General features: G+C 36.8%; 1 protein-coding gene across 1 annotated transcript in view; it reads left to right on the top strand.

Moving 5' to 3' along the window:
* Positions 1-25,101, top strand: part of PAFAH1B1 (platelet-activating factor acetylhydrolase 1b, regulatory subunit 1 (45kDa)) — a 67,065-nt gene that overhangs the window by 14,900 nt on the left and 27,064 nt on the right. Inside the window, exon 2 of the mRNA XM_004684781.2 lies at positions 19,957-20,180. Coding sequence (XP_004684838.1) covers positions 20,149-20,180 — 32 coding nt within the window. The 5' untranslated portion in view covers positions 19,957-20,148. The remainder of the gene's footprint in view (positions 1-19,956; positions 20,181-25,101) is intronic.

Below are 25,101 nucleotides of genomic sequence, written 5' to 3'. Positions count from 1 at the left end.
TAGTGACAGTGAAGGTTTGTTGTCTGGAGAAAGCTGTGGAAGTAGAATTGTAAGTGAGTAGTGTGAGAGGGAGAAAGAAATGTTACAAGACAGCTCAGATTTGCAGCTGTGTGACTGGTGATCATTAGCCATAGCAGAGAGTAAGAGGAGGAATTGTGTGGACTATTATAGTAAAACAGCTATTAATGTTCCTGAACCACAGTTCTCATATTACTTTTTTCCCCTCAAAACCCATTACTACCTTTTTACTATCATTGTAAGCTATGTAAATTAAAATGGAAAGGGCACATTGCTAGAAATATGGTATTTATTAGGCATTAGTTTAACCCTAAGTGGTCATAGAAGGTCATTTCTTGTGCGTCCTGGCTTACCTGTTCATACTTTCTTATTGCCTACCATGTATCATGTGATTTAACTTTCTAAAGATAGTTTTTCTAAAGAAGTATTTAACCTTCTGCTCTATCCTTTGACCACTCTGCAGCTTCTTTTCTAGGTGTCCTCCTCAGATTTTTGTCACCTGAAAAAAAATGTGTTTTCCTCTGAATTCATAATCTTACGGTATATGTTACTTTTGTTACATGGTTTATATAATTTTTTTCTGATCTATCAAATGGATAAATATACTAAAAGAGCTGAGAACAATATGTAGCAACAGTAAAATTTGGCCCTTGTTATTAATTGGTGATGATGAAGGTGATTAGGGTGAATTGATTATATTAGTAACCGGCAGTCTGCCTTCACTTCTGCCTGCCTCCTTGTGAAGGCAAAAGTGGTCTAATTTCTATTTTTGGACACCAGGAAAGTGGCATCTCTTTGCTTATGTCTGTAAAGGTGTAAAATGCGCCATAACATCATCTTCAAATGAAATTGTCTTTGTAGGTCTTCATGATTCCTTAGCTTTACTTGGGAAATAAAATGATAGACAAGGTCTGAACACTGATTATTTTGTTAAGCTTCACCACAGACATAAGAAATTTGAGAATTTGCCTGCAGTAATGTAGTTTTAAGTGACAAAGTTGATATTTGAATCTCTGTTACTTGACTCCAAAAATTCTATACAATGGGGGGAGGCTATCATTTGGACCTATATCAAAAAAGTGCTTTTTGTTGCTTCTTTTAAGTTTTATTTTACATATTTATAGTTATTTTCATAATGGAAAATACCAGCTATGCAGGAAAAAATACCTGTATTAATCTAAAAAAATTCACATAACTACTACCAGAATTGACAAATGTTAACATTTTGTCATAATTTGCTTTAGTGCTTTAAAGAAAAGTAAGTTCAGTTATAATTGATTATAATTGATGTCCATTTTGTATCATATGCAGTCCCAGTCCCCTCTCTCTTTGCTCCTAGTGTAAACTTCCTCCTAAAGTTGATACATCCTTTTGTTCTTTTTAAGTAGTTTTACTACACAATTGTATATCCATTAACAATGGATAGTATATTTTAGAATTTACATGAATATTAATACTGTATATTATTTAGCTGTTTTTTAACCATACAAGATATTTTCTAGATGTAATATGTAATAAAGATATAGCTTATTGTGTTACTGTAGTTTATTGTGTTATAATAATTTCTTACATGGATAGTCTGGGGTTTTTTTGTTTGTTTTTTAGTATCTTTAATACAGAAATGGGCAGTGAAGTTATTTCCAAATTTTCACCATTAATTGATAATAATATTGCAGTGAAAATGAACATATTTGTAGATACGATAATAAAATTTGATTTTTGCTTTTCTTTACAAAATTCATCCTGTGTTAAATAAATTTTTCTTCACAGTAATTTATTTATTAAAGATTTATTTATTTATGCATACAAGAACTGGGGTGTAGGCCAGAGGTGAAGGGAGTGAGTGAGAGGATTCAGAAGAGACAGAGAGAAGAGATTGGAGTACACCACTGAGAGAAGCAGCTTCATCATGTGCGTTAGTTCCCAGGTGGGGAATTGAACTTGTGTGGCAGTGGCTGTGGGATTTCTTCATAGTGCTGAGACTTAATCCCTTGCACCACCAAGGTGGCCCTTCAGTAATTTTAATGGTTTGAATTGAATAAGTAGAATGGATAAGATTGTTGAAATTTATTTTAGACCATAAATTCCTAAACTTCAGTCCTGCTTTCTTCAGTCTTGCAACTATTTAAAAAGCTATTATTTATTCACTACCCAGCCAGGGTTGCAAACTGGCTGCTTGCAGGACAGACTAAGCTTGCAAATGCACTTCTTCTGGTTTTGCACGGTTAAGTTTTTTAAATCAAAATGTTAAAAACTAGCTGTTTTGCATAAAGCCTCTATTTTTAGGTTATTCTGAAAAATTAGTAGTTCTGGCAGTGGTGGGACCCACATATTCCCTGGCACAGTTGGTCCAAGCTGAGTCACAGCTGCTTTTCTTTAGATGGGCATAACAAGTTCCTTATTACTGTTTATTATTGTCCTTGCACTGTTAATTATAGGGAAGAAATGGTTCCCTATTGACGATTGTATAAAAAAATGAATAAGGTGTAGCTAGAACTGCAATATTCAAGTGGAACAGAGTGTTTTTCTCTGGAAGTAAAGAATATTGCAATATGATTATAATAAAAATGGGATTAACAATGAAACAAAGTGAGTTTTACCTTCTTCATTCATGTATATTACCTGCTTTTGTTCTCTGTCAGCATGAAATTTTGGGTTGTATTTTTGTGCAGATAGCTGTGAGACCTGCCATATAGTACAGTTGAAGATCAAAAAGATACAATTTGTAAAATATGAACATTTTTTAAAGATTTATTTATTTAGGCATAGAAGAACTGGGTTGTATAAGCCAGAGGTTCAGGGGTGGGGTTGGGGGAGGTGAGAGTATTCACCAGAGACAGGGTGGGAAACAGAATAGGCAGATCCACTGAAATACACTGCTGAGGGGAGCAGGGGGGCCAGTCAGGAGAGATCTGCTGCACAATGTGGGTTAGCTCCCCTGGCTGGGGATTGAACTCTTGTTGCATTAGCTGCGGATTGCTTCATAGTGCTGCACCCTTAATCCCTTGCACCGCCAGGGAAGCCTCCAAAATACGAATTTTTGAATGAGTGTACAATATTCACCTATTCTCCAAGCTGTTTTATATACCTGTGTTCCAGAAATATTTTAGTACTGGCATTGAAAATTGATTTAATCTCTTCAACCATTCCACCTTTCACCTTTAAAAAAAAAATTGGTACCTTGTGCAGAGGCTACAAATAAATGATCTAGGGTTGGGATTACAAACATATTTTCCCTGCTGAGTGATTCTGGATTGAATTGAAAATTTACTTAAAAACCCCAATCTGGCCCTCCCTGGTGGCTCAGCAGATTAAAGCACAGCACTAGGAAGCTAAAGCCACTCCCTTCATGATGAGTTGATCCCAAGCCAGGGAGGTGACCCGCATGTGGTGAGCAGACCTCTCCTGCTCTCCCGTTGCTCCCCTCAGCATTGTATTTCAATCTGCCTGTTCTGCTCCCCACTCTGTCTGTGGTGAATCTTCTCACCACCTTGTACCTTTGGCCTATACTCCAGTTCTGTATGCATAAATACACAAATCTTTAAAAAGAAAACCCAGTCAACTACTGTTATATTACTTCTAGCCAATGCACACTTTTTTCTTGCTGTTTAGTCTCTGTATTTGTTTGGTAACCCTTTAAGGCTATTTATAAAGACACACAAACTACAATATACCACAAATTAAAAGAAGAAAAAGTGAAAACAAACAAACAAAAAACCCCCCACAGGTAAGGGGTAAGGATAAAGTAGAATCAGAACCAAGGCCAGAGAAGGTCTATGAACTGTTTTTGCTGCAGCCAGAGTACAGATTTGACTCTTGAGTTTCTGTAAGTTAGCAGTAGGTAAAGACCCATTAGGTTATTTTTCACAATGTCCTTAATAAAAAGATGAACCAATTAGTTCAGGAAGAAAACAAACCATCTGACATTATCAGATAAAATTTCTCATAGTGTAATAAGGTGGTCTCCAGTAAAAAGGGAGGTTCCATGTTCCCTGCCCCACCCAAAGGAAGGTGGAGCTGAGAAGGAAAGAGAAAAATCTGGACTGGAGGAAGGAAGAAGAATGGAGAGTCAGAAGGAGACCTGACGGAGGCACATGGAGCAGAGAGACATGTGAAGAAGTGGCACTTGTTTCTTGTTCCTGGACTGGTTGAAACAGGTGTGGGTGAGAGACCCTCGAGGGTTAACTTTGGCAGCATGTATCTTGATTTTGATTTTGTTCTTTTGTTCCCAGACTTGTCTGACCATTTCTGACCCTTATCTATGGTTCCTTGCCAGAAGGTGCTTAAGACTTGTGGCAGGCTTTCAGGCCTTGCTTTGGGTCATTCCCTTTTAGGTAGACTTCTACCCAGGAGGGAATGGGTGACTTTGGGTGTTTGATTTAGAAACTGTATTCTTTGTCTTTTCTGTATTGCACACTAATTATGTTAAAGTTCTTTCCATGTTTTGTCTTGATGTAGCATATGGCAGAACCTATTTAGAGCGGGCAGGTTTGGGGGTTCAAGGGTGCCTCTCTCATTGACCTGTAAGCAATAGGGGATCTTCCTAAAGAGGATTATATGGATTATAATTTTTGCTCATCAGTATCACTGCGGTAAAAGAATATCTAGTGCTTAATACTCCATATGGGAAGACCAACCCCATCTTTGAAAGTCAGTTTGATTAAGTGGGTCTGATCAACTGATATATTTTCCTTCTACCTACTTTTTGTTAAGTGTTAAGATTAAGCTGTTTGGCAAGTATTTTACATATGCATGCATATAAAGTTGAAAATCACCCATTGATTTTCTACATGGTTTTTAAATTGGCACAATTTCTCTGCTACATATTAATTAGTGTTCAGTCTTAAAAAGAAAAACTATTTAGGGCCCTTCCTAGTGGCATAGGAATCAGTGATTTATTTTTTCTTTCAAATTTGTCTTAACAATGGAAACTTTCTCCCCTAAAAACCTATGCAAAAACCCAACATGTAAACATAAAAATAGAATCTTATCTGCTTGTCCTCATTCTTGTCTTAAGAATTAATGGTTTGGAACTCAAAAGCCTTGATTTAAATTTTGGCCCTGCATTTTGGTTTTAGATATGCTACCTAACCTTAGCAAACTTGTTATTTTCCATCTGTTAAATGAGGACATTAATTTTTATGCTGGATGTTGTAAGAATTAAACATTGTAAGAAAGGATCTTATCATGGTATTCAGGAAAGAGTAGCAATTAGGGTTATATGTTTATGACACAGACGAGAGAGAGTACCTACCTCTATCTAAGGGAGTGACCTGAGGTTTCAGGTCAAATCTCAAACGGTAATGGGAAACTGCAAGACATGGGTTAGGAGAATGCACAGAAAGTGAAAATTTAATAATCAAGACATGGTTATATACCCTTTCATTATTCCTTTCTGGAGATAAATTACTCATATAGGCTGCTTTTCTGTGCATTGCTTCATTTGCAGTTTAGTATTAGGTTGGACCAGACTGAGGTGAAAGTCTCTTCAGCTAATTAAATTGCCTACTTAACTAAAAGGGGAAAAGTACATTAGACTTGAATTTGTAAGACACATTTTTGTTATAATGTAATGAAGCATGTATATACAGTTCCTTCCTAAATGCAGTTATATTCATGTTGAAAATTGGAAACCTTTATGTTCTCTTTTAGGGTCTTAGATGGTAGGTACATTTTTCTGACCTTAGATATAAGTTAATGGTACTACCTACTGTGGTGGGGAAATTGTAGGTGGATATATTTACTTTGAACTTTGAGAAAGAGTTAGAAGGTTAGTTTCTAGGAAAAACTGAAAAATCATAATTGGATACTTTTTCTACTTCAGCAATGAGCAAGCAGTCTTTCCTTTTTATAATATCAGATTTTAAACATTGTATTTCTATGACTAAAAAATATTTTTAATTATATAGTGATCTATTAGTGTGCACCAGACACTGTTATAAACATTTAGAATGTATCAGATATAATCTACCTGAAAAGCCTGACATAGATACTGTGATTAAAAGTACTGGTCACATAAATGTTTAGTTAAGAGGGTTTTGGGAAATGTGGCTGGTAAGCCAAATTCTACTTGTTTTGTCCAGCCAGCATACGTCAATGATCGTAATTTTCAGTGGCCGAAAAAAATGCAAAAGAATAATATTGTAAAATGTTATTATGTGGTTTTTTGGGTAAAATTCATTTTTGTGGAATAATTTATAAAATTAAATTTATAAATTAACAGCCAACCTGTAAAGCTTGACAAAAGCTAATATACTCACAATTGACCTATATATAGGAAGTTTCCTGAACCTTGGCCTACATAGAAAGAGAACATGATATAATCAAGATAAAAGCCAGCAAAGTTAATGAAGATGCAAAAGAATGTGTCTTACTAGAACATACAAGAAAGACTAGCATTACAGATTGAAGACTTGGGAAAAAAAATCTTTAATAGGGCTTTCCCTGGTGGCTCAGGCTTAAAGCACTGCACTATGAAGCTATCTGCAGCCGCTTCAGCAAAAGTTGAATCCCCAGCCAGGGAGGTGACAGACCTCTCCTTACCTGCCTGCTGCTCCCTTCAGCAGTGTATTTCAGTACATCTGCCATTTCTGCTCCCCACTCTATCTTTGGTGAATCCTCTCACCCCCCCACACCTCTGGCTTGTGCCCCAGTTGTTCTATGCATAAATTAATAAATCTTTTTAAAAAATCTCTAATAAAAGCTTAACAGCAATATAAAATACTCATTTCAAAATATTGACCAACCTCCTCCCTAGCCGCCTGCAATATAACAAGCTTATAGCTGAGGGATTCTGTAGATATTTCTTTGCAATTATTGAAGCTTGAGTACCTTGGACGTCCAATCTGTTTTTTTGTTTTTGGAACCTAAGTAATATTTTCTGGCACTGATAAAATTTTTCCATTTCCCTGTCTTTGTAGTTTTCTTCTTTACCCTTTAGTTTTAGCTATGGTTTGCACTATTGGGTGTGTGATTCTCTAATGACCTAGAGAAACCTAAGCGTCCAAAAGCCTTTTTTTTTTTTCATCCTCAGAACCACTGAGGATGAAGTCTAGTCATGATTATGTTCAGGAAGTTCCTTACTTAGATGGTGCTAATGTGCGCTTGTAGTTAGCATCAATAGTTACTTCCTTCAAGTATTATATAATTCATACTTTTATGTTTACTGGGGGCATTTTTCACTTTTTGAATCATTACCTAAATTTTGTAAACTAGAAGAGGCAGGGCGGTCAGTTTCACAAATTTGTTTTTTCTTTTGCTGTCAGTCAACTAATGAAATAATAGACTCTTAAGTCAAGCAACAAGTACTATAACTTAATATCCTTCATAGTTTTTAGTTATTTGGTGTCATAAAATCCTAGTGAATCTAAACATAATGGGTTTGATAAGGCAAAAAACATGAAATCCAACTTTTTTTTTTTTTAAAGATTTTATTTATTCATACAGAACTAGGGTACAGGTCAGAGATATGGAGGGTGAGAGTATTCACCAGAGACAGAGCAGGGAGCAGAGCAGGCAGATCTACAAAGTACACTGCTGAGGGGAGCAGCGGGCGTGTCAGGAGAGGTCTGCTGCGCCATGTGGTCACCTCCGGGGCAGGCGGGGATCGAACTCATGCGGAAGTGGCTTTAGCTGCTCAGTGCTGTGCTTTAACCCGCTGCGCCACCAGGGAGGGCCCCCAACTTTTTTTTTATAATGGCTTATTTTTCCATCATTTTGTGCCTTTTTCCATCTCAGTTGTAATCCCCATGAGCTTCCCATCACCAGATCTCCGGTGTGCCATCACCATAGTCCAGTGCACTCTCTGCCCCCCATTTTTGATCCCATTCCCTACTCTATCCCGTAAAATGTTTCTGGTATATAGTTGTTCATTGTTACTATTTTTCTCCCCTGGAAACCCAACATTTTTTTTTTTTTAAAGATTTATTTATTCATACAGAACTGGGGTACAGGTCAGAGATGTGGAGGGTGAGAGTATTCACCAGAGACAGAGTGGGGAGCAGAGCAGGCAGATCTACGAAGTACACTGCTGAGGGGAGCAGCGGGCGGGTCAGGAGAGGTCTGCCACGCCATGTGGTCACCTCCGGGGCAGGCGGGAATCGAACTCTTATGCGGAAGCGGCTTTAGATTCTCAGTGCAGTGCTTTAACCCGCTGCGCCACCAGGGAGGGCCGAAACCCAACATTTTAAGGACTAATTTATATTATATCCAAAGGTTATTTTGCTTTATCAGTGTTAATGTCTGACTGTATATCTGCAAAATAACCATATAAATAAGTAAATCTCAAATCAACTGAATTGATATAAGAAGAAGAAACAAACAAAAAAATACCCTGGAAAGCCAGGTATAGCAAATTCTAAGCAAGTCAGTGTTGAGTTTCTTGTAACCTTCTGGTGTTCAAAAAATGACATTGTACCTTAAGTGAAAGAAGAGGGGGAAACTTAAATCAGGGAAGAGAAGCCATATCTGAGCACTCATTAAGTGAACCCTACCAGGACAGAGATTGTATCTAGCATGTGTGCACCATGTGGAATGAAGAAACATCTTGATAAATGTGTATAAAGTAATAGTTAAGAAGTGGTGAGTGTGCCCTCACTGGTGGCGCAACCAGTTAAAAAGTGCAGCACTGCAAAATTAGCTGCAGCACAATTTCGATCCCCAGCCAGGGAGCTGACCCACATGGTGTAGCAGATAGCAGACTTCTGTCTTTCCTACTGCTCCCCTCAGCAGTTTATCTCAGTAGATCTGCCTGTTCTGCTCCTCACTCTGGTGAATCTTCTTACCCCTCTTCCCCCACCTCTAGCCTTTACCCAAGCTCTTGTATGCATAAGTTTAAAAAAAAAAAATACCAAAAATCCTGGTGATAGGGGTTAAGTCACAGCATTATCCCCACTATGGCCTGAGATCTGAGTTTCCTCCCTGACCCATAACATACATGGTGCAGCAGACCTCTGCACCTGTGGAGCCAGCTATTCCCCTTAGGGTATTTCAGTAAATTTGCCTCCCCACCTTTTTGCTAATGAATCCCATCACCATCCAGGTCTTTGGCCTATATCCCAGTTCTACACAAAAAATAAATCTATTTTTTGAAAAAATAACAACTAAGCCAGTTTCAGACACATTTATAAGGAAGCATGTGTTCAATACTGGTGTTCAGTATAGTTGAGAATGGGGTTTTGAAAGTACATTCAGAATTCAGAACTGATGGCAGTAGGCAATATGTATGGCATTCATTTGTTTCTAAAATTTATATACATTAGGGCCCTCCCAGGTGGCACAGTAAAGCATAGCACTATGAAGCTATCCACAGCCACTTCAGCACGAGTTCCATCCCAGGCCAGGGAGGTGACCCACATGGCGTGGCAGACCTCTCCTGACCTGCTCACTCCCACTCTGTCTCTGGTGAATCCTCTTCCTTCCCCCCTTCCCCCACCTCTGGCCTGTATCCCAGTTCTTGTGTGCATAAACAATCTTTTAAATATATATACACACACACACATATATAAATTTCTTGTTTTATCCTCACTGAGCCCTCCTAAGATGTGTCACATTTAAGTTCATTTTATGGTAGAGAAAACTTATGTGTAATGAGGAAACTGAGATTTAGGCTATATAAGCACTGATTTTAGTTACAGAATGGGAGTCTTAAATTCTTTGTAATATGCCCCATAACATATTTTCATAATATTGCTTGATAACCTGTTAGATTTTTAGCACATTACTCAGTCTCCTAATTTGACTAAATTTTCACTTGTAGCTTTAGGTGAAGTTACCAAGTATTTGTGAATTGGTTGTAAACCTAAAGAAAGATTATATTGTCTCTTGCTTTCATTTAGAACATTCTTGACTATAATGTCAACTTAGAATGCAAATATGTAGGTAGTTGTGAAATGTGTAAAATTTCGAATTCTCTTTTTGACTATCTTGTGACTTTACTATATGCTATCAGTATGATATATTAGTAGTTTGATTCACATTTGATTATCTGAAAAACAGATTATTAGGTAATCTGTTTATTCATTAAAACATGAATAAACAAATTTTATGTCTTTTTTGTTGGATGCTGGTTCTCTGTAATCTTAAACCTTGGTTTGGGTCTTGTAAAACATTGTATATAGAAACATAATTAAGAAAGTAGCTTTTAATTCCCTAATTTAAATTGAGATCCTAATTCATTAAAATGTAGCCATTTTACCAAATTTTAAAAAAATTAGCTTTTTCTTTTCATTAATGGATTATTGTGAACAAAATTTGTATGAAGATAATTGGGTGAAATGATTAAGAGTTGGGAGTACCAACATGGGTGTATCTATACTAAGAATGCTCATAGTGTAGATGACCATAGACTGTTGATTAAAATCATTTATGTCTTTTTAGTAACTGACAAAGTTCTGTTATTTGGAACTAGTACTTTAAAAACCTATTGATGTGCAGATTGTTATGAAACAATTTTTTTTTGGGGGGAAGCAACAGATTTTATTTAACTCTTGCAAATTATCCTGAAATGATAATTCTTGATTAATAAAACCTTTTGCTATGCTTCATTGCTGTATCTGGAAAATATATTTGTATTAGGATTATGAGCTATAATGTATACTACTAAAGCAAGGTAGATAATCTGCTGGCCCTTTAAACAAAGCATAGTTGAGTGACATGGAGAAAGCTTCCCAGTCACACCAGTCCTTTCATCCAATATCAGCATACAGAGTTCTCTGTTCTGGAGCACTTAAAGGGTCCTCAGCATCTTTGGGAATTTGAACTGTAGCGTGGACCTGGGCCTTGGATAAGTCTTGCTCTTTGCCCAGCAGAGCCTGAGATCCTTGACTATACAGGCATGATCATGTTTCTGAAGCCTGGAGTGAGTGAAATAGGCAAGTCTACAGAACTGGTGGCTGCTGACCATTAACCCCAGCAGCCTTGGCTTGCACATTTATGGCTGTATTGACCTGCATTTTCTTCAGGCCTTGTTGCTCTTTTTGGTAAAGCATAAATGCAGTGGGAATTTGGGCGTCCAACCTTTAACAAGTTCATGTCTATGTGATTGGAGTCTCTTAATATTTTTTTTTTGCACTGGTTGTATGTGGTTTTTGTTCTTGGCCATGTCCACACTTGTAGGACAGAGGAAATTAGGACTGGGAGCTCACTGATTGGAGCTACCTCTGCTGCCCTAAATTGAAGTCCTTAGGTGCCCAGCTGCCTAAAATGGGAAGATAAGGAGCTAAGCTATAAGGTTTTGTTTTAGCACTTCATTATTTCTTTTTTCTTTTCCACTTTCTGTGGTGAGATACTACAATAAATATTGTTGCCTAGGAGAGCTGCATTGCTGTCACAGATAGGTGGGCATAATACTAGAATATAGGATGTTTAAGAAATCTGCATTCCAAAAAGCATTCTGAAGCCTCTGTTTCTTGTACTTAGGCAACACAGATTGGATAATCTTTAAGAATGTCTGGATATTGACATGCAAATAAATAACCGAAGATTCTTTGAAATATATTTGTAATATATACAAGTAGCTCAGAAGGAATTATTGAAGCACTGCCAAAATAAATTTCAAATATAATGTCCTTTGATTCAGTTTGTGACTTAGGAAGGACTTGGGTACCTCCTTATGCATATAATATTTTGTTAATCTTCGTATATTCTTTGAGAAAAGCGGTTTTGGCTTTTATCACCTTCTCAAAGGACCCTCTCCCCCTTGCAAAAAAAAAAAAAAAGATTAAGAACTCCTTCCTCAGGTGGTTCGAACATACTGCCTGGTATCGTTTTCTGATTGGTTGTAAGTATGGATTGTTCATTGTAAAATACTCTTTTGCTCCATTTGAGAACCATTTCTGTTGTTGTGATGTTTTGCCGTTATGTTAAGTATTAACCTAAGAGGTATTACAAATCTGAGAAATGCCGTATATTTTCTGTATTTTTTTTTTAAGTTTTTTTTGGGGGGTGCATACAGAACTGGGGTGCAAGCCAGAGGCTCAGGGGCGGTGAGAGGCTTCACCAGAGACAGAGTGGGGAACAGAACAGGCAGATCGACGAGGTACACTGCTGAAGGGAGCAGCGGGCGGGTCAGGAGAGGTCTGCCGGGCCATGTGGTCACCTCCAGGGCAGGCGGGAATCGAACTCATGCGGAAGCAGCTTTAGATTCTCAGTGCTGTGCTTTAACCTGCTGCGCCACCAGGAAGGGCCCTATTCTCTGTATTCTTAAGTGTTACAGCTCAGTCACACACTTGTATTTTTTAGTAGCAAAATAATATAATAAAGGTAGGAAATTGAGAGAGGAGGGAGTAATTGAAGTTTAAAAAAACCTTAGTTAACCACTCTTCAGAAGTTAGATGGGTTACTCATGCTTATAGAGTTGGTGATCCTTGAATGTACATTTACTTAAATCTATATTTAGTGGTCATCATATTCATTGTCTCTTTTTACCATATATGTTGAATTTAATTAGTGTAGTAAGAGAATTGTTAGCTTTTAGTTAATAACATAAAGAATAGTTTACAATACACGGGGAGTTCTTAAATTTAGTCATTGAACTCTGACTACAGAGTATTTTCCTGGGGCAGGGGGATCACTGCTCTCTCCATTCCTTCTGCTTTTTCTGCCTCTCTCTTTTTCTGCACAATACAGTTTAGGCTCACTGATCCATTCTTTCACCTTCCCTCATCATGCATTCATCACATAGTACTTGCAAACACTCAACTCAGCCCTAGACATGTAAATGTGTAACTTTTCTGTGTCTGCTGCTCAATGCTATAGAACAATGACATGTCTTTGAAGGCTGATGTCAGTAAAAATTCATGATTTCAACCCCAAATATGCCCTTTATGTACTTTCTGTTACCACTATTTTGCTTTTATTCTTCATAGCAAAGATTTCAAATCTCTTAACAATAATTGCCTTCCTTCTTAATTCTGCTGTTCAGCAAATGACCCTCATGTCCCATTTTCTCCCAAAACATAAAAATACACTTGCATCCCCCTGCCCCACTTTTAGGGCCTTTTCCCATTCATTATTATCCTCTTCAGATTTTTAAAAAACAACTTTTTTCATTGTGGAAACTCACACCTATAAACAAATTTAGAAGTGGTATAAGACGCCTTAATGTGGGCCCTCCCTGGTGGCACAGTGGGTTAGAGTACAGCACTGCAAGCGAGACAAGTTCAGTCCCTAGCCTGGAGGTGATCCACATGGATCCATGTGGCGCAACAGACCTCTCCTGTCTCCACTACTGCTCCCCTCAACAGTTTACTTTGTCTATCTGCCTGCTCTGCTCCCCATTCTGTCTCACCGCCCCTGCACCTTTGGCTTGTACTCCATTTCTGTATGCATACATAAATAAATCTTTGAAAAAACAAAAAGAAGCATCATGTACTTGTTACCCAGATTCAGTAATAGTCAACTCAATGCTAGCCTTATTCATTTAGTCTCCCCTCTTTTTGAACCCCCATTTTTTTTAAAAAGTTATTATTATAGTTTATTCTTCCATCATTTTGGCCTTTCCCCATCTCTGTTGTAGTCCCTGTGGACTTTCCATCACCAGTTCCCTTGTGTGCCATCACCATAGTCACGTGCACCCCTCTCATCCCCCATTTTTGATCCCACTCCCCACCCCCCCCTTAAAATATCTCTGTATATAGCTGTTCATTATTATTTTTTTTCCATCTGTTCCTTTATGCTCCTGCTATGATACATCTGGTATTTTTCTTTGAACCCAATTTTTTTTAAAAAGAGATTTATTTATTCATACAGAACTGGGGTACAGGCCAGAGATGCAGAGGGTGAGAGGATTCACCAGATACAGAGCGGGGAGCAGAACAGGCAGATAGACAAAGTACACTGCCGAGGGGAGCAGCGGGCAGGTCAAGAGAGGTCTGCTGGGCCATGTGGTCACCTCCGAGGCAGGCGGGGATCGAACTCATGCGGAAGTGGCTTAACCTTGTTAGGGCTGTGCTTTAACCCGCTGCGTCACCAGGGAGGGCCGAAAAAATCAGTTTTTATTTAATGTCATCAGTATTCAAATTTCTCCAAATATTTTCACTATCTTATTTTAACGATTGTTTACAATTCTTTTAAAGATAAATTAAAATAACCTATTGATATGTTATCTGTCTTTTTTAATCTACAGGGTTCCTTTTCCAACTTTTTTTTTTGCTTTAACTTGTAATTTATTTGAAGAAACTGGCTATTTCTTACGGCTTTTCACAGTTTGGGTATTGCTAATTATATTCCCATGGTGTCTTTTGCATATTCCTTTGCCCTCTACTGGTAATTGGTAGCTGGAGCCAGAGACTTGTTAAATTCAAATTTGATTTTGTGTTGAAGAATACTTTATATATGCTATTGTGTTATTTTGTCAAGGGATACAGCATACCTGATTTTCTATAATGTTAAAGGTAAAAATGGTGATATTAAATTTAAAATTTTTTATATAGATGTGTCCCTTTTTTTGTCCACCATTGGCAGTGTCTGTCTTGTAAAACCATTCTCATGAAGGTTATCAGTGAGCTTTAGACTGAATGGAGCATACCCATTTCAGACCTTACTTTCCTTAATTTTGGATACTAGCTTTGGATACAGTAGATTGCTTGTCCTTGAAATACTCCTGCCTTCTGTGGCTTCTACCTTTACCATTGCTTCCTTTCAACTCATCTTGTAGACTCTTCTTTTTATTTATGATTAGTTTTATTTATGCATATTAGAACTGAGGTGTAGGCCATAGGTGTGGAGGTGAGGGGATTCAACAGAGACAGTGGGGAGCAGAATAGATGGATCTACTGAATTACACTGCTGAGGGGAGCAGCAGTTAAGATAGGAGAGGTCTGCCTTGCCATTGTGGGTCAGCTCCCTGGCAGGTGATTGAATTCATGCTGCAGTGGCTGGTGATAGCTTCATAGTGCTGAGATTTCAATCCCTGCACCACTCAGGAGGCCCCCTAGACTATTCTTTAAGTGTGGGTGTTGCTCTACTTGACCTGTCCATCTGATCTTCTTGCTTAACCCATTCTCCATGAATCATCTTAGTCCATGGCTTCAGTTACATCATTCTGAACTGGCAATACTAAACTTTTTTTTTTTTTTTAGTAAATAGGTTGGTCCTTTTCACAACTGACTTGTTTGTATGACTTGCCTGCTCTCTTCTACAGGCATCTTGGAATCCACATCCAAAATGGAATAGAATGACTCATTCTTGCTATCTTTGTTTGCTCACGCATACATTTCCTGTTCTAGACATAGTTCTAAATCAGAATTCTCTAGATGTATTCTTTACATTTTGACTGGCCTTTCTCTCTCACCTTGCTGTCCACATCTGATTACCAACCCTAGTATATAATGTAAATGCATCTAATTTATTGCTCTTAACATTAGTGTGACATCCCATCATTTATTGCCTTTGTTACTGTAGGCTTGTTCTCTGGTCTCTCTCTTTTCTACTCGTTCTGATCTCTTTCTCTCCCCTACCCCCTACTTTTTTTTTTTTTTAACATTTAAAAAAATAGGTTTATTTGCAAAAGAGGTACCTGCATAGTCATAGGTGAGTTGGAGAAACTCCTGATCATTATTTAATATATAAGTGAAAGTGATTTTTCTAAAAACCATATTGAATGGCTGCCGTTTACAGTATAACAAATTTAAAAGACAGCTTCAGTGGTCCGATCCTGCTTACCTCAGCTTCATCTTGAACCATCACCTGCTATTTGGTGGTATTTGATACGGCATTTTTTTTTTAGAGATTGTAAGCCAGAGGTGTGGGTGTGGGGAAAGTATTCACCAGAGAGGGTGGAGAGCAGAATATGCAGATCTATTGAAGTACACTGCTGAGGGAGGGGGAGCAGTGGGTGAGACAGGAGAGGTCTGATGTGCCACGTGGGTCACCTCCCTGGCAAAGCCAAGGGATTGAACTCAAGCTGCAGTGGCTTCAGATAGCTTGATAGCGTTATGTTTTTAACCCCTGCACCACCAGCGAGGCCCTGTCATGCTATTTTAAATGCATATTTCTTGACTGCTAGTAACTGATTTGAGTGTAAAGACCAAGTCTTTTTCTTAGTAAACCTGGTGCCTGCCAGTGCATTTTGTACATGTTTATTGAATGAATAAAATAATTTATGTAGTCTATCAGTATGACTTGCTGTGTCTTGGTTTTTACCCCTAGTAGATTATCCTGGTATCCCAGTACTCTTGTTGTTCTTGTACTTTGATTTGCTTTTTCGACTAACATCAGTCTCTCCAATAATTAAAATTGGACTGTAATGTAGTAGGATTTTTTAATGATTAGATGGGAATTTTTGTCATTTCCCTTTCCCATTTTGATTAATGATTAATATGATTGATTCTCTGTCAAGTAGATTGTTGTTCAGATAATATAAGCCTGTATACAGATCAGATGGTTACTACTATCAGATAATCCTCACTCTTCTATGACATTTATCAGAATACATAAATTCCTACTTGCTTTGGCTTGGTGACATTTCAGACTTAGAAAAGAGGCTTAAATAATTAGGAGTTGTTTAAAAAGTGGATGGTTTTATGGGTTGTCATTGTGTTTCATTTTAAGTCTACTATTTAATACTGATTTTAGTCATATTTCTCTGGATCTAGAGAATGGTAATGGTAATGATGGCTTTCAGCTATCAATTTGAACTATCTGGCCTTTCAGGTTAGAAGAATCACTAAAGATCATAAATTAAATCCTTATTTTTACTAGAATTACTTAGTGGAGAAAGATTTCCATTGAAACCAGCAGCTTCATTGGGAGTATATAGGTGTTCACTTTTTGGGTAAGGGCTCCTACTTAAAACCATGGGCTTTTTTCAATTTTTCTTCCTTAACTGAGTGACTTATCCCACTATATCCCTCAGTACCTAAAATAATGCCTTGTATTGCATGAGAAGGGTACTCAGGAAACGGTGTTTGTTTCACTGTCTGTGAAGTATTGCTTCATAGGTAGTCCCCAGGCTCTTCTCTATATGTTAATTTCATGTGGAAAATGATTTCCTATTTCTTTGAACGCTCTCTTCCAATTGAATTTTGATTGAACTGGTAGTTAGCATTTTAAGTTAAGACCAACTCAAATATATTTCCTTAAATACAATGGAAATTTTATTTATTTATCTATTTATTTATTTATTATTAAAGATTTAATTTTTATTTATGCTTACAGAACTGGGGAACAGGCCAGAGATGTGGTGGGTGAGAGGATTCACCAGAGACAGAGTGGGGAGCAGAACAGGCAGATTGACAAAAACACTGCTGAGGGTAGCAGTGAGCTGGTCAGGAGAGGTCTGCCACCATGTGGGTCAGCTCTCTGGTCGGGGATTGAACTTGTGCTTCAGTGGCTTTGGAGAGCTTCATAAAGTGGTGCTTTAACCCATTGCGCCACCAGGGAGAGCCCGGAAATTTTATTTTTTTAATGTGATAAGACAGACTAATCTTAAATGTTTTTTTCTAAAATAGATTTGAGGAATAATTTTTTAAATAATTTAATAGTTTATTTTTACATATTTTTGTGCCTTTTTCCATTTCAGTTGCAATCCCCTTGGGTTTGCCATCACCATAGTCCAGTGCACTTCCCTCCCCCCACTGATTTTGATCCTACTCCTTTCTACCCCCATAAAATGTCTCTGGTATCTGGCTGTTCATTATTATTGTTATTATTTTCTCATCTGGTCCTTTATACTCCTGCTATGAGTGAAGCCATCTGGTATTTTTCTTTTCTTTCTGGCTTATTTCACTAAGCATGATCTTTTCCAGTTCCATCCATGTTGCTGAAAAAGGCATGTGTTTATTTTTTTTGGTTGCTGAGTAATATTCCTCTGTGTATATGTACCACATCTTTTTAATCCAGTCATCTACTTTTGGACATTTGGGCTGTTTCCATGTCTTTCCAATTGTGAATAAGGCAGCAATAAACATGGGGGTGTAGGTATCTTTTTGAATCAGTGTTTTTGTGTCTTTTGGGTAGATAACTAACTAGGAGTGGGATTGCTGGGTCATAGGGAAGTTTCCATGTTAATGCAGTTTGAGGAACCCCAAACATTTTCCCCTAGTGGTTGTACTCGTTTGCATTTCTGCAAGCAATGCAGGAGAGTTCTTTTTTCTCCACATCCTCGCCAATATTTGTTGTTGCTAGTTGTTTTAAAAATGTGCCATTCTCACTGGGGTGAGGTGGTATCTCATTGTGGTTTTAATTTGCATCTCCCTTATTACAAGTGATGTTGAACATTTTTTCACATGCTTGTTGGCCATCTGCATTTCCTCTTTGGAGAAGTGTCTTTTTAGCTCTTCTGCCCATTTTTTGATGGGGTTGTTTACTTCATTTTTGTTGAGTTTCATTAGTTTTATGTATGTCTTTGTGATCAATCCTTTATTTCTAGTTTTGTGTGAGAAATGTCTGTTTTTTGTGTGAAAGGTCTGTTTTTTGTGTGAAAGGTCTGTTTTTTGTAATGTCTCTTTTGCTACTCTTGATAAAAGCTTTTTATCCTAATGTAGTCCCATCTATTTATCCTTGCCTTCACTATTGTTACATTGAGTGCTGTATCTTTAAAGATGTCGTTGAAGTGTATGTTGTGTATAATGTTTGGCCCATCTTTGCTTCTGTTCTAATGTCTAGGTCCACTTCGAGTTGATTTTTGTGTATGGTGTGAGGTAGTGATGTAGTTTCATTTTTTTGCATGTAGCTTCCCAGTTTTCCAGCACCACTTGCTGAACAAACTTTCTTTGTTCCATTGTTCCATTGTATCATCTTTGCTCCTTTGTCAAAGATTAGCTGCCCATAAACCTGTGGGTTTATATCTGGGTTTTCTATCCAAATCCACTGGTCACTATGTCTGTTCTTGTTCCAGTACCATGCAGTTTTGACTATTATGGCTTTGTGGAATAGCTTGAAAATTTACGATTGTAATGCCTCCATTCTCTTCTTAGTCATGCATGTTTTGGCTACTCGAGGTTTTCTGTTGTTCCATATGAATCTCATCAATATTTTTTCTATTTCTTTGAAGAATGTCATTGAGACTTTTATTGGGATTGTGTTAAATCTGTATATCACTTTTGGTAGGATAGCCATTTTGACGATGTTAATTCTCCTGGTCCATGGGCAGGGGATGTCTTTCCATTTCATGGTGTTGTCTTGTATTTTGAAGAATTAATTCTTTAAGAAAAAAGAAATTTAAGAAATGCTCAGGGCCACCCTGGTAGCCTATTATAAGTCTCAGTGCTATCACTGCTATGGCCTGAGTTCCACCCCCTACCATCCAATCTTGTCTCCCTCTGTGCTCCCCATTCTGTCTCTGGTGATTCCTGTCACCTCCCTCTACCCTACACACCTCGGCCTACAACCCAGTTCCATGTAAAAATAAATAAAATAGAAATCTTTTTTTTTTTTTAAATGTAGGGTATTTCATTCAGCTTTTTACGTCTTTGTTAAATGGTTAAAAGGACATGAATTGCTAAATAATTTATTTACATTTTTAATAATAGCAACTATTCTAAGATTGGTAACTTAGTCTTGAAAGTTACTTCAGTTAATGTTGGCACCTTTTGGATTGTGGAAAGATTGTAAAGTCCTTATCGTTTTTCAGGTTATACTTTTTTTTTTTGTAAATTAAACAACTTTTTTTTTTCCTCTATAGGGAAAATTACATTCTTCTAGACTTGTTGTATGTCAGCATTTGAAATTTAATAAAATTGGTATCTGTATTGGGCAAGTGATATAACTGGGATGGGTAAATTAAGTAATAGTACTGTTTGGGCTCAGTCAATGATAGATAATGTAAAAGGCATTAAATACTACACATTTTCACAGTAGGTGGAAAACATCTAGTACTTATATTAGTGTTGCAGTACTCTCATTTTTGAAAGTGTGGCCTGGCAAATAATAAATTAGAAATAATATAAATTCTAAGTGAAAGAAATAATCTTTTTTTTTCTTTCTCTTTTTCCTTAGGTGGAATGAGCGTTACTTGTTGAACATCTCCTGGTTACTAGTTGGATTCACTTGTAAAGGGATCATTTTACCCTGAGTGGTAGCCACTTAGTGGCATATTTAATTAAAAATCCACGGATTGCAAAGCTTTTTGATTTTTTTCCAAAGGAAGGACATACCACTATATCAGATAAGCTTAACATTGCAGCCAAAATGGTGCTGTCCCAGAGACAACGAGATGAACTGTAAGTTTCTCTGTTTTGTATTTTTTTAAAGAAATTTTCCCACAAAGTAGTAAATTAGAATAATCTATGCAAATTCACTAATGAAAGAGGCATGAAGTGACTTTTACCACTGCTATTTTTTAATATCTTCTAGCATCCTATATTTTGGAGCATTCTGCTTTTGTAGGTGAAGCATACCCTGGAAAATTTTTAATTTCCAAGTTCTAGATATTTTTAAAAATGTCTCCTGTCTTTTAAGAAACTTTATTTGGAAATAATTTCACATTTTAGAAAAGTTGTAATATTTACACAATTATCTATATACATATGTCTGTAGTCATGTTTTTAACATTTGTACCATTTCCTTTATTATTGACACTCTAAGAGAGAAAGCAACACACATACTTTTATTGTTTCCTCAGTCATTTGAGAGTTAGTTGCATATATCAAAGGACTTTCTTCCCAGATGCTTTGGTGTACATTTTCTAAGAAAAGAATGCTCTACAACTGAGAAGGAAAAAATGCACAAATGAAGAATGATGTAAAAAATATATTAAAAAAAAAAAGAAAGCAAAAAAAAAAAAAAAGGATACTCTTGTATAAAACCATAGAGTAGAGCAGTTAGCAATTTCAGTAAACTTAACATTCCTATTTCATCCCTCATTTTGCATTTGTCTAATGTTTCCATTCATGATTAGATTCAGGTTATGCATTCTTGGCCAGAGTATTATATAAGTAATTTTATATTCTTTTCAAGATACCATAGTTGGAGGTAGGTATAGAAAGTCCTTATGTCTAACAACGATGATGATAATTTTGATCTCTTGAATTTAAATGCCTGATTTCTCCACTGAACAGTTACTGTTACTTCTTTTTCAACAAGTCAGTGTGAAGATACTTTAAAGCCATGTACACATTTTTTTTTCTTTACTCTGTTTTCCTCCTAAATTTTACACCCATTGATGATTCATTTCTAAACCATTCTACACTACAATGATTGCAAAGTGGTAGATAAGAAATTAAATAATTAATTAAGCAAAGGAAATTTATCTTGTAGATCTACCTGTAAATTTGGGAAATGGTTAGATTCTTCCAGTTTCTAGTAAAGAAATAAAATTAAGGTTTTTCTTTATTTCCTGGTTTTGAAACTAAATATATAGTACTGTGATAAGAAACAAATGTTTATGTACCTCTTATAACTAAGATAAATTTTAACTTACAAATAAGATAACATTTTAACTTTTCTAATAGGTTGGGTAGCAATTTGCCTATATAAAGTTCTTTGGGGTATTTTTGATGTAGAATTGAAATGAATTTTTACTTACTAGAAACTGACAATTTAGCAGTACTACTAAATGTGATTCAACTCTTCAAATGTATGTGTACTGTGGGGGCATAAAGATAACTAATGACAAAGCCTCTATGTAGATGTTGTATCTATAAGTAAGTTGAGAATGTAAAACAATTAAGATTATCTATTGATAGTTTCATGAGTAGTAACAGCAGCAGACCCAGTTTTCTAATTTTTACTGTTCATTTGCTACCTGTAGAACACAAATAGGACAAAATGAGTAACTCATCCCAAGACGGCTTGCCTAAGTCTGTGTAGGTGCTTCTCTTAACAAACCTTTTCCTTTCAAAAGAGCAGCTCTTTCTGCTTGCTTGTGTCCGTACAAGTGTTTTCTTTCCCTTACCTATTTTTTTTTAAAGATTTATTTATTCATACAGAACTGGGGTACAGGCCAGAGATGCGGACGGTGAGAGGATTCACCAGGAACAGAGTGGGGAGCAGAACAGGCATATCGACGAAGTACACTGTTGGGGGGAGGAGCGGGCTGGTCAAACTCATGCGGAATTGGCTTAAGCTTCTTAGTGCAGTGCTTTAACCGCTGCGACACCAGGGAGGGCCCTCCCTTACCTATTTTAAAAATAAACCTGCACTTTTTGGGTTAAAAAAATATATATATATATATCAAAATCTAAAAATTGTCCCTGCTTCTGCTTCCCTTTCTCACTTTGCAGAGGTGGCTACCATTATTCTATATATTACAATCTTTTCAGATGTTTCTCATGTATTTATAAAAATTACATGAATATAGTGTTCTTAACTTCTTAAGATCTGTAGGATTTTCAGTTATCCCCTTACCAGTTTTTCTGCTAATCATATTGTGCTTTCTTGCTATTATTTGATACTCAACTTATTTACTGGATAATTTAAGATTCTACTTTTGTCTTTTTAAATGTAGTATTTACATTTATTGTCTAATGCATTATAGAGGATAATGTGCATATAAGCATACACAGTCCCTCACACAAGTTTTGACATCTCAAAGTACCAAATATTTTCTATTTCATTGTGGTTTATTTGACCATGTGTTTCTGCAAGTACATTGTTTAATTTGCAATTTTGTGTGTGGATTTTCCAGTGGGTGGGTTTTTTTTTTTTTTTTGAGTATGATTTTCAGTTCTATTCCACTAAAATTAAAGAATGTACTTTGTGTGAATCAATCTTTTGAAACATATTAAAATTTGCTTTATGATTCAGTCTTAAAAAATTACATGAACATCTTTTTCTTCAAATTAGGTATTTCTTGTCACCCTTTCCATGCATCTGGAAATGGTATTTTCTGTTATTAGTTTATCTCATACTCTTCTAACCAGGTAAACTTAAATCTTTAATTTCTTTTTTTAGATATTGTGTGTGTGTGTATCATTCTTCACTTTGTACATTTTTAAAAGATTTTATCTATGCTTACAGAAATGGGGTACAGGCCAGAGGTGCAGGGGTGGCAAGAGTATTCACCATAAAACAGAGTGAGGAGCAGAACAGGCAGATTCACAAAATATATTGCTGAGGGGAGCAGCAGGCAAGAGAGGAGAGGTCTGCTATGTCATGTGGCTCACCTCCAGGACAGAGATGGAACTTACACTGAAGTGGCCACAGCTTGGCCTAGCTTCACAGTGCAGCGCTCCAACTCACTGTACCACTAGAGAGGATTCTGTACATTTTTTCTCTCAGTTGTAATCCCCGTGGACTGCCTACCACCAACTCACCCATGTGCCATCACCATGGTCCTGTGCACTTTTCCTGCCCCAGTTTTGATCCTATGCCCCTCCCAACCCCCACAGGCTGTCTCTGGTTTATAGTTATTTGTTGATTTTCGATTTTACTTTATTACAATTGCTGGGGTTTTTTTTTAATTTGTTCAGATCCGTTACATTCCTGGTATGAATGAAATAATCCAGTATTTTTCTTTCTGACTTATTTCACTTATGATCCTTTCTAGCTCCATCCATGTTGCTGCAAATGGCATGAGTTTATCTTTTTTGGTTGCTGAAAAATATACCATTGTGTATATGTACCATATCTTCCCTATTATAAATAGAGCAGCAATAAACATAGGGGTGCAGGTGTCTTTTTGAATTTATGTTTTTGTGTCCTTTGGGTTGATCCCTAGGAGTGGAATGCTGGGTCCTATGGAAGCTCCATTTTTAGCAGTTTGAGAAACCTCCAAGCAGCTTTCCATAGTGGTTGGACCAGCTTGCATTTCCATCAGCAGTGTAGGAGAGTTCCTTTTTCTCCACATCGTACCAACATTGTTGTTGCTAGTTTTTTAAATATGTGCCATTCTCCACATCTTCAAACAACTAGCAACAACAAATGTTGGCAAGGATGTGGAGAAAAAGGAACTCTCCTGCACTGCTGGTGGGAATGCAAACTCGTACAACCACTATGGAAAAGTGTTTGGAGGTTCCTCAAACTGCTAAACATGGACCCAGCAATCCCACTCCTAGGTATCTACCCAAAAGACACAAAAACACTGATTCACAAAGATACCTGCACCCCCATGTTTACTGCTGCTTTATTTACAATTGGAAAAACATGGAAGCAGCCCAAATGCCCAAAAGTAGATGATTGGATAGAAAAAATGTGGTACATATATACCATGGAATATTACTCAGCAACCAAAAAGAGAAACACATGTCTTTTGCAGCAACTTGATGGAGCTGGAAAAGATCATGCCTAGTGAGATAAACCAGAAAGAGAAAGAAAAATACTGGATGGTTTCACTCATAGCAGGAGTATAATGGACCAGGCGAGAAAATAACAAAAATAATGAACAACCATATACCAGAGACATTTTGTGGGGGTGGAGTGGGGAATGGGATCAAAAACGGGGGTGTGGGGAGGGAAGTGCACAGGATTATGGTGATGGCACATGGGTGACTTGGTGATGGGAAAACCCGCAGGGATTGCAATTGAGATGGAAAAAAAAAAAGCACAAAATTATGTAAAAATAAACTGTTGTAAAAAAAAATGTGCCATTCTCATTGGTGTGAGATGGTACCTCCTTGTGGTTTTGATTTGCATTTCCCTTATTACAAGTGATGTTGAACATTTTTTTCATATGCCTTTTGGCCATTTGCATTTCCTCTTTGGAGAAGTTATGCCTTTAATTTCTTTATCAAATTTTACCTCATTGCTTTCTCCCCATGAAAGACTGTTTATGTCCTGGTTGATAACATTTGCACTGTTTGATTTGATTCTTACTCCTACACCTTTTGTTTGATTTGCACTGTTTGATTTGATTCTCACTCCTACACCTTTTGTTCCACATTTTGTATTCTTTTTAAAAAAGAAGCTTTTTGGGGGAATATAGTTGACGCATAAAGAACTGCACATATTTAATGTGTCTCATTTGATAAGTTTGGACAATTCTTAAATTCTTACTTTGATTATTGGGCAAATTTTTGTTTTTATAGGGAGCTGCTTTTTATCTTTACTGACAATTTATGGCATGAATAAAGTTTTTTTTTTTTTTTTAGGAAGAATAATAAAAATGGTTCCACTATGTTTGAAGGTTATGAAACAATAGAAAAGGTGTATAAGCTTCTGCTCTAAATTTTTTTTTTTTAAAGACTTATTTATTTATTCATACAG

Source organism: Condylura cristata, unplaced genomic scaffold (assembly GCF_000260355.1).
Source record: "Condylura cristata isolate star-nosed mole 26May11 unplaced genomic scaffold, ConCri1.0 scaffold00017, whole genome shotgun sequence".
NCBI classification, from domain to species: Eukaryota; Metazoa; Chordata; class Mammalia; order Eulipotyphla; family Talpidae; genus Condylura; species Condylura cristata.
The sequence above is the reverse complement of the archived record's forward strand: the minus strand, read 5'-3'. Positions and strand labels throughout refer to the sequence as shown.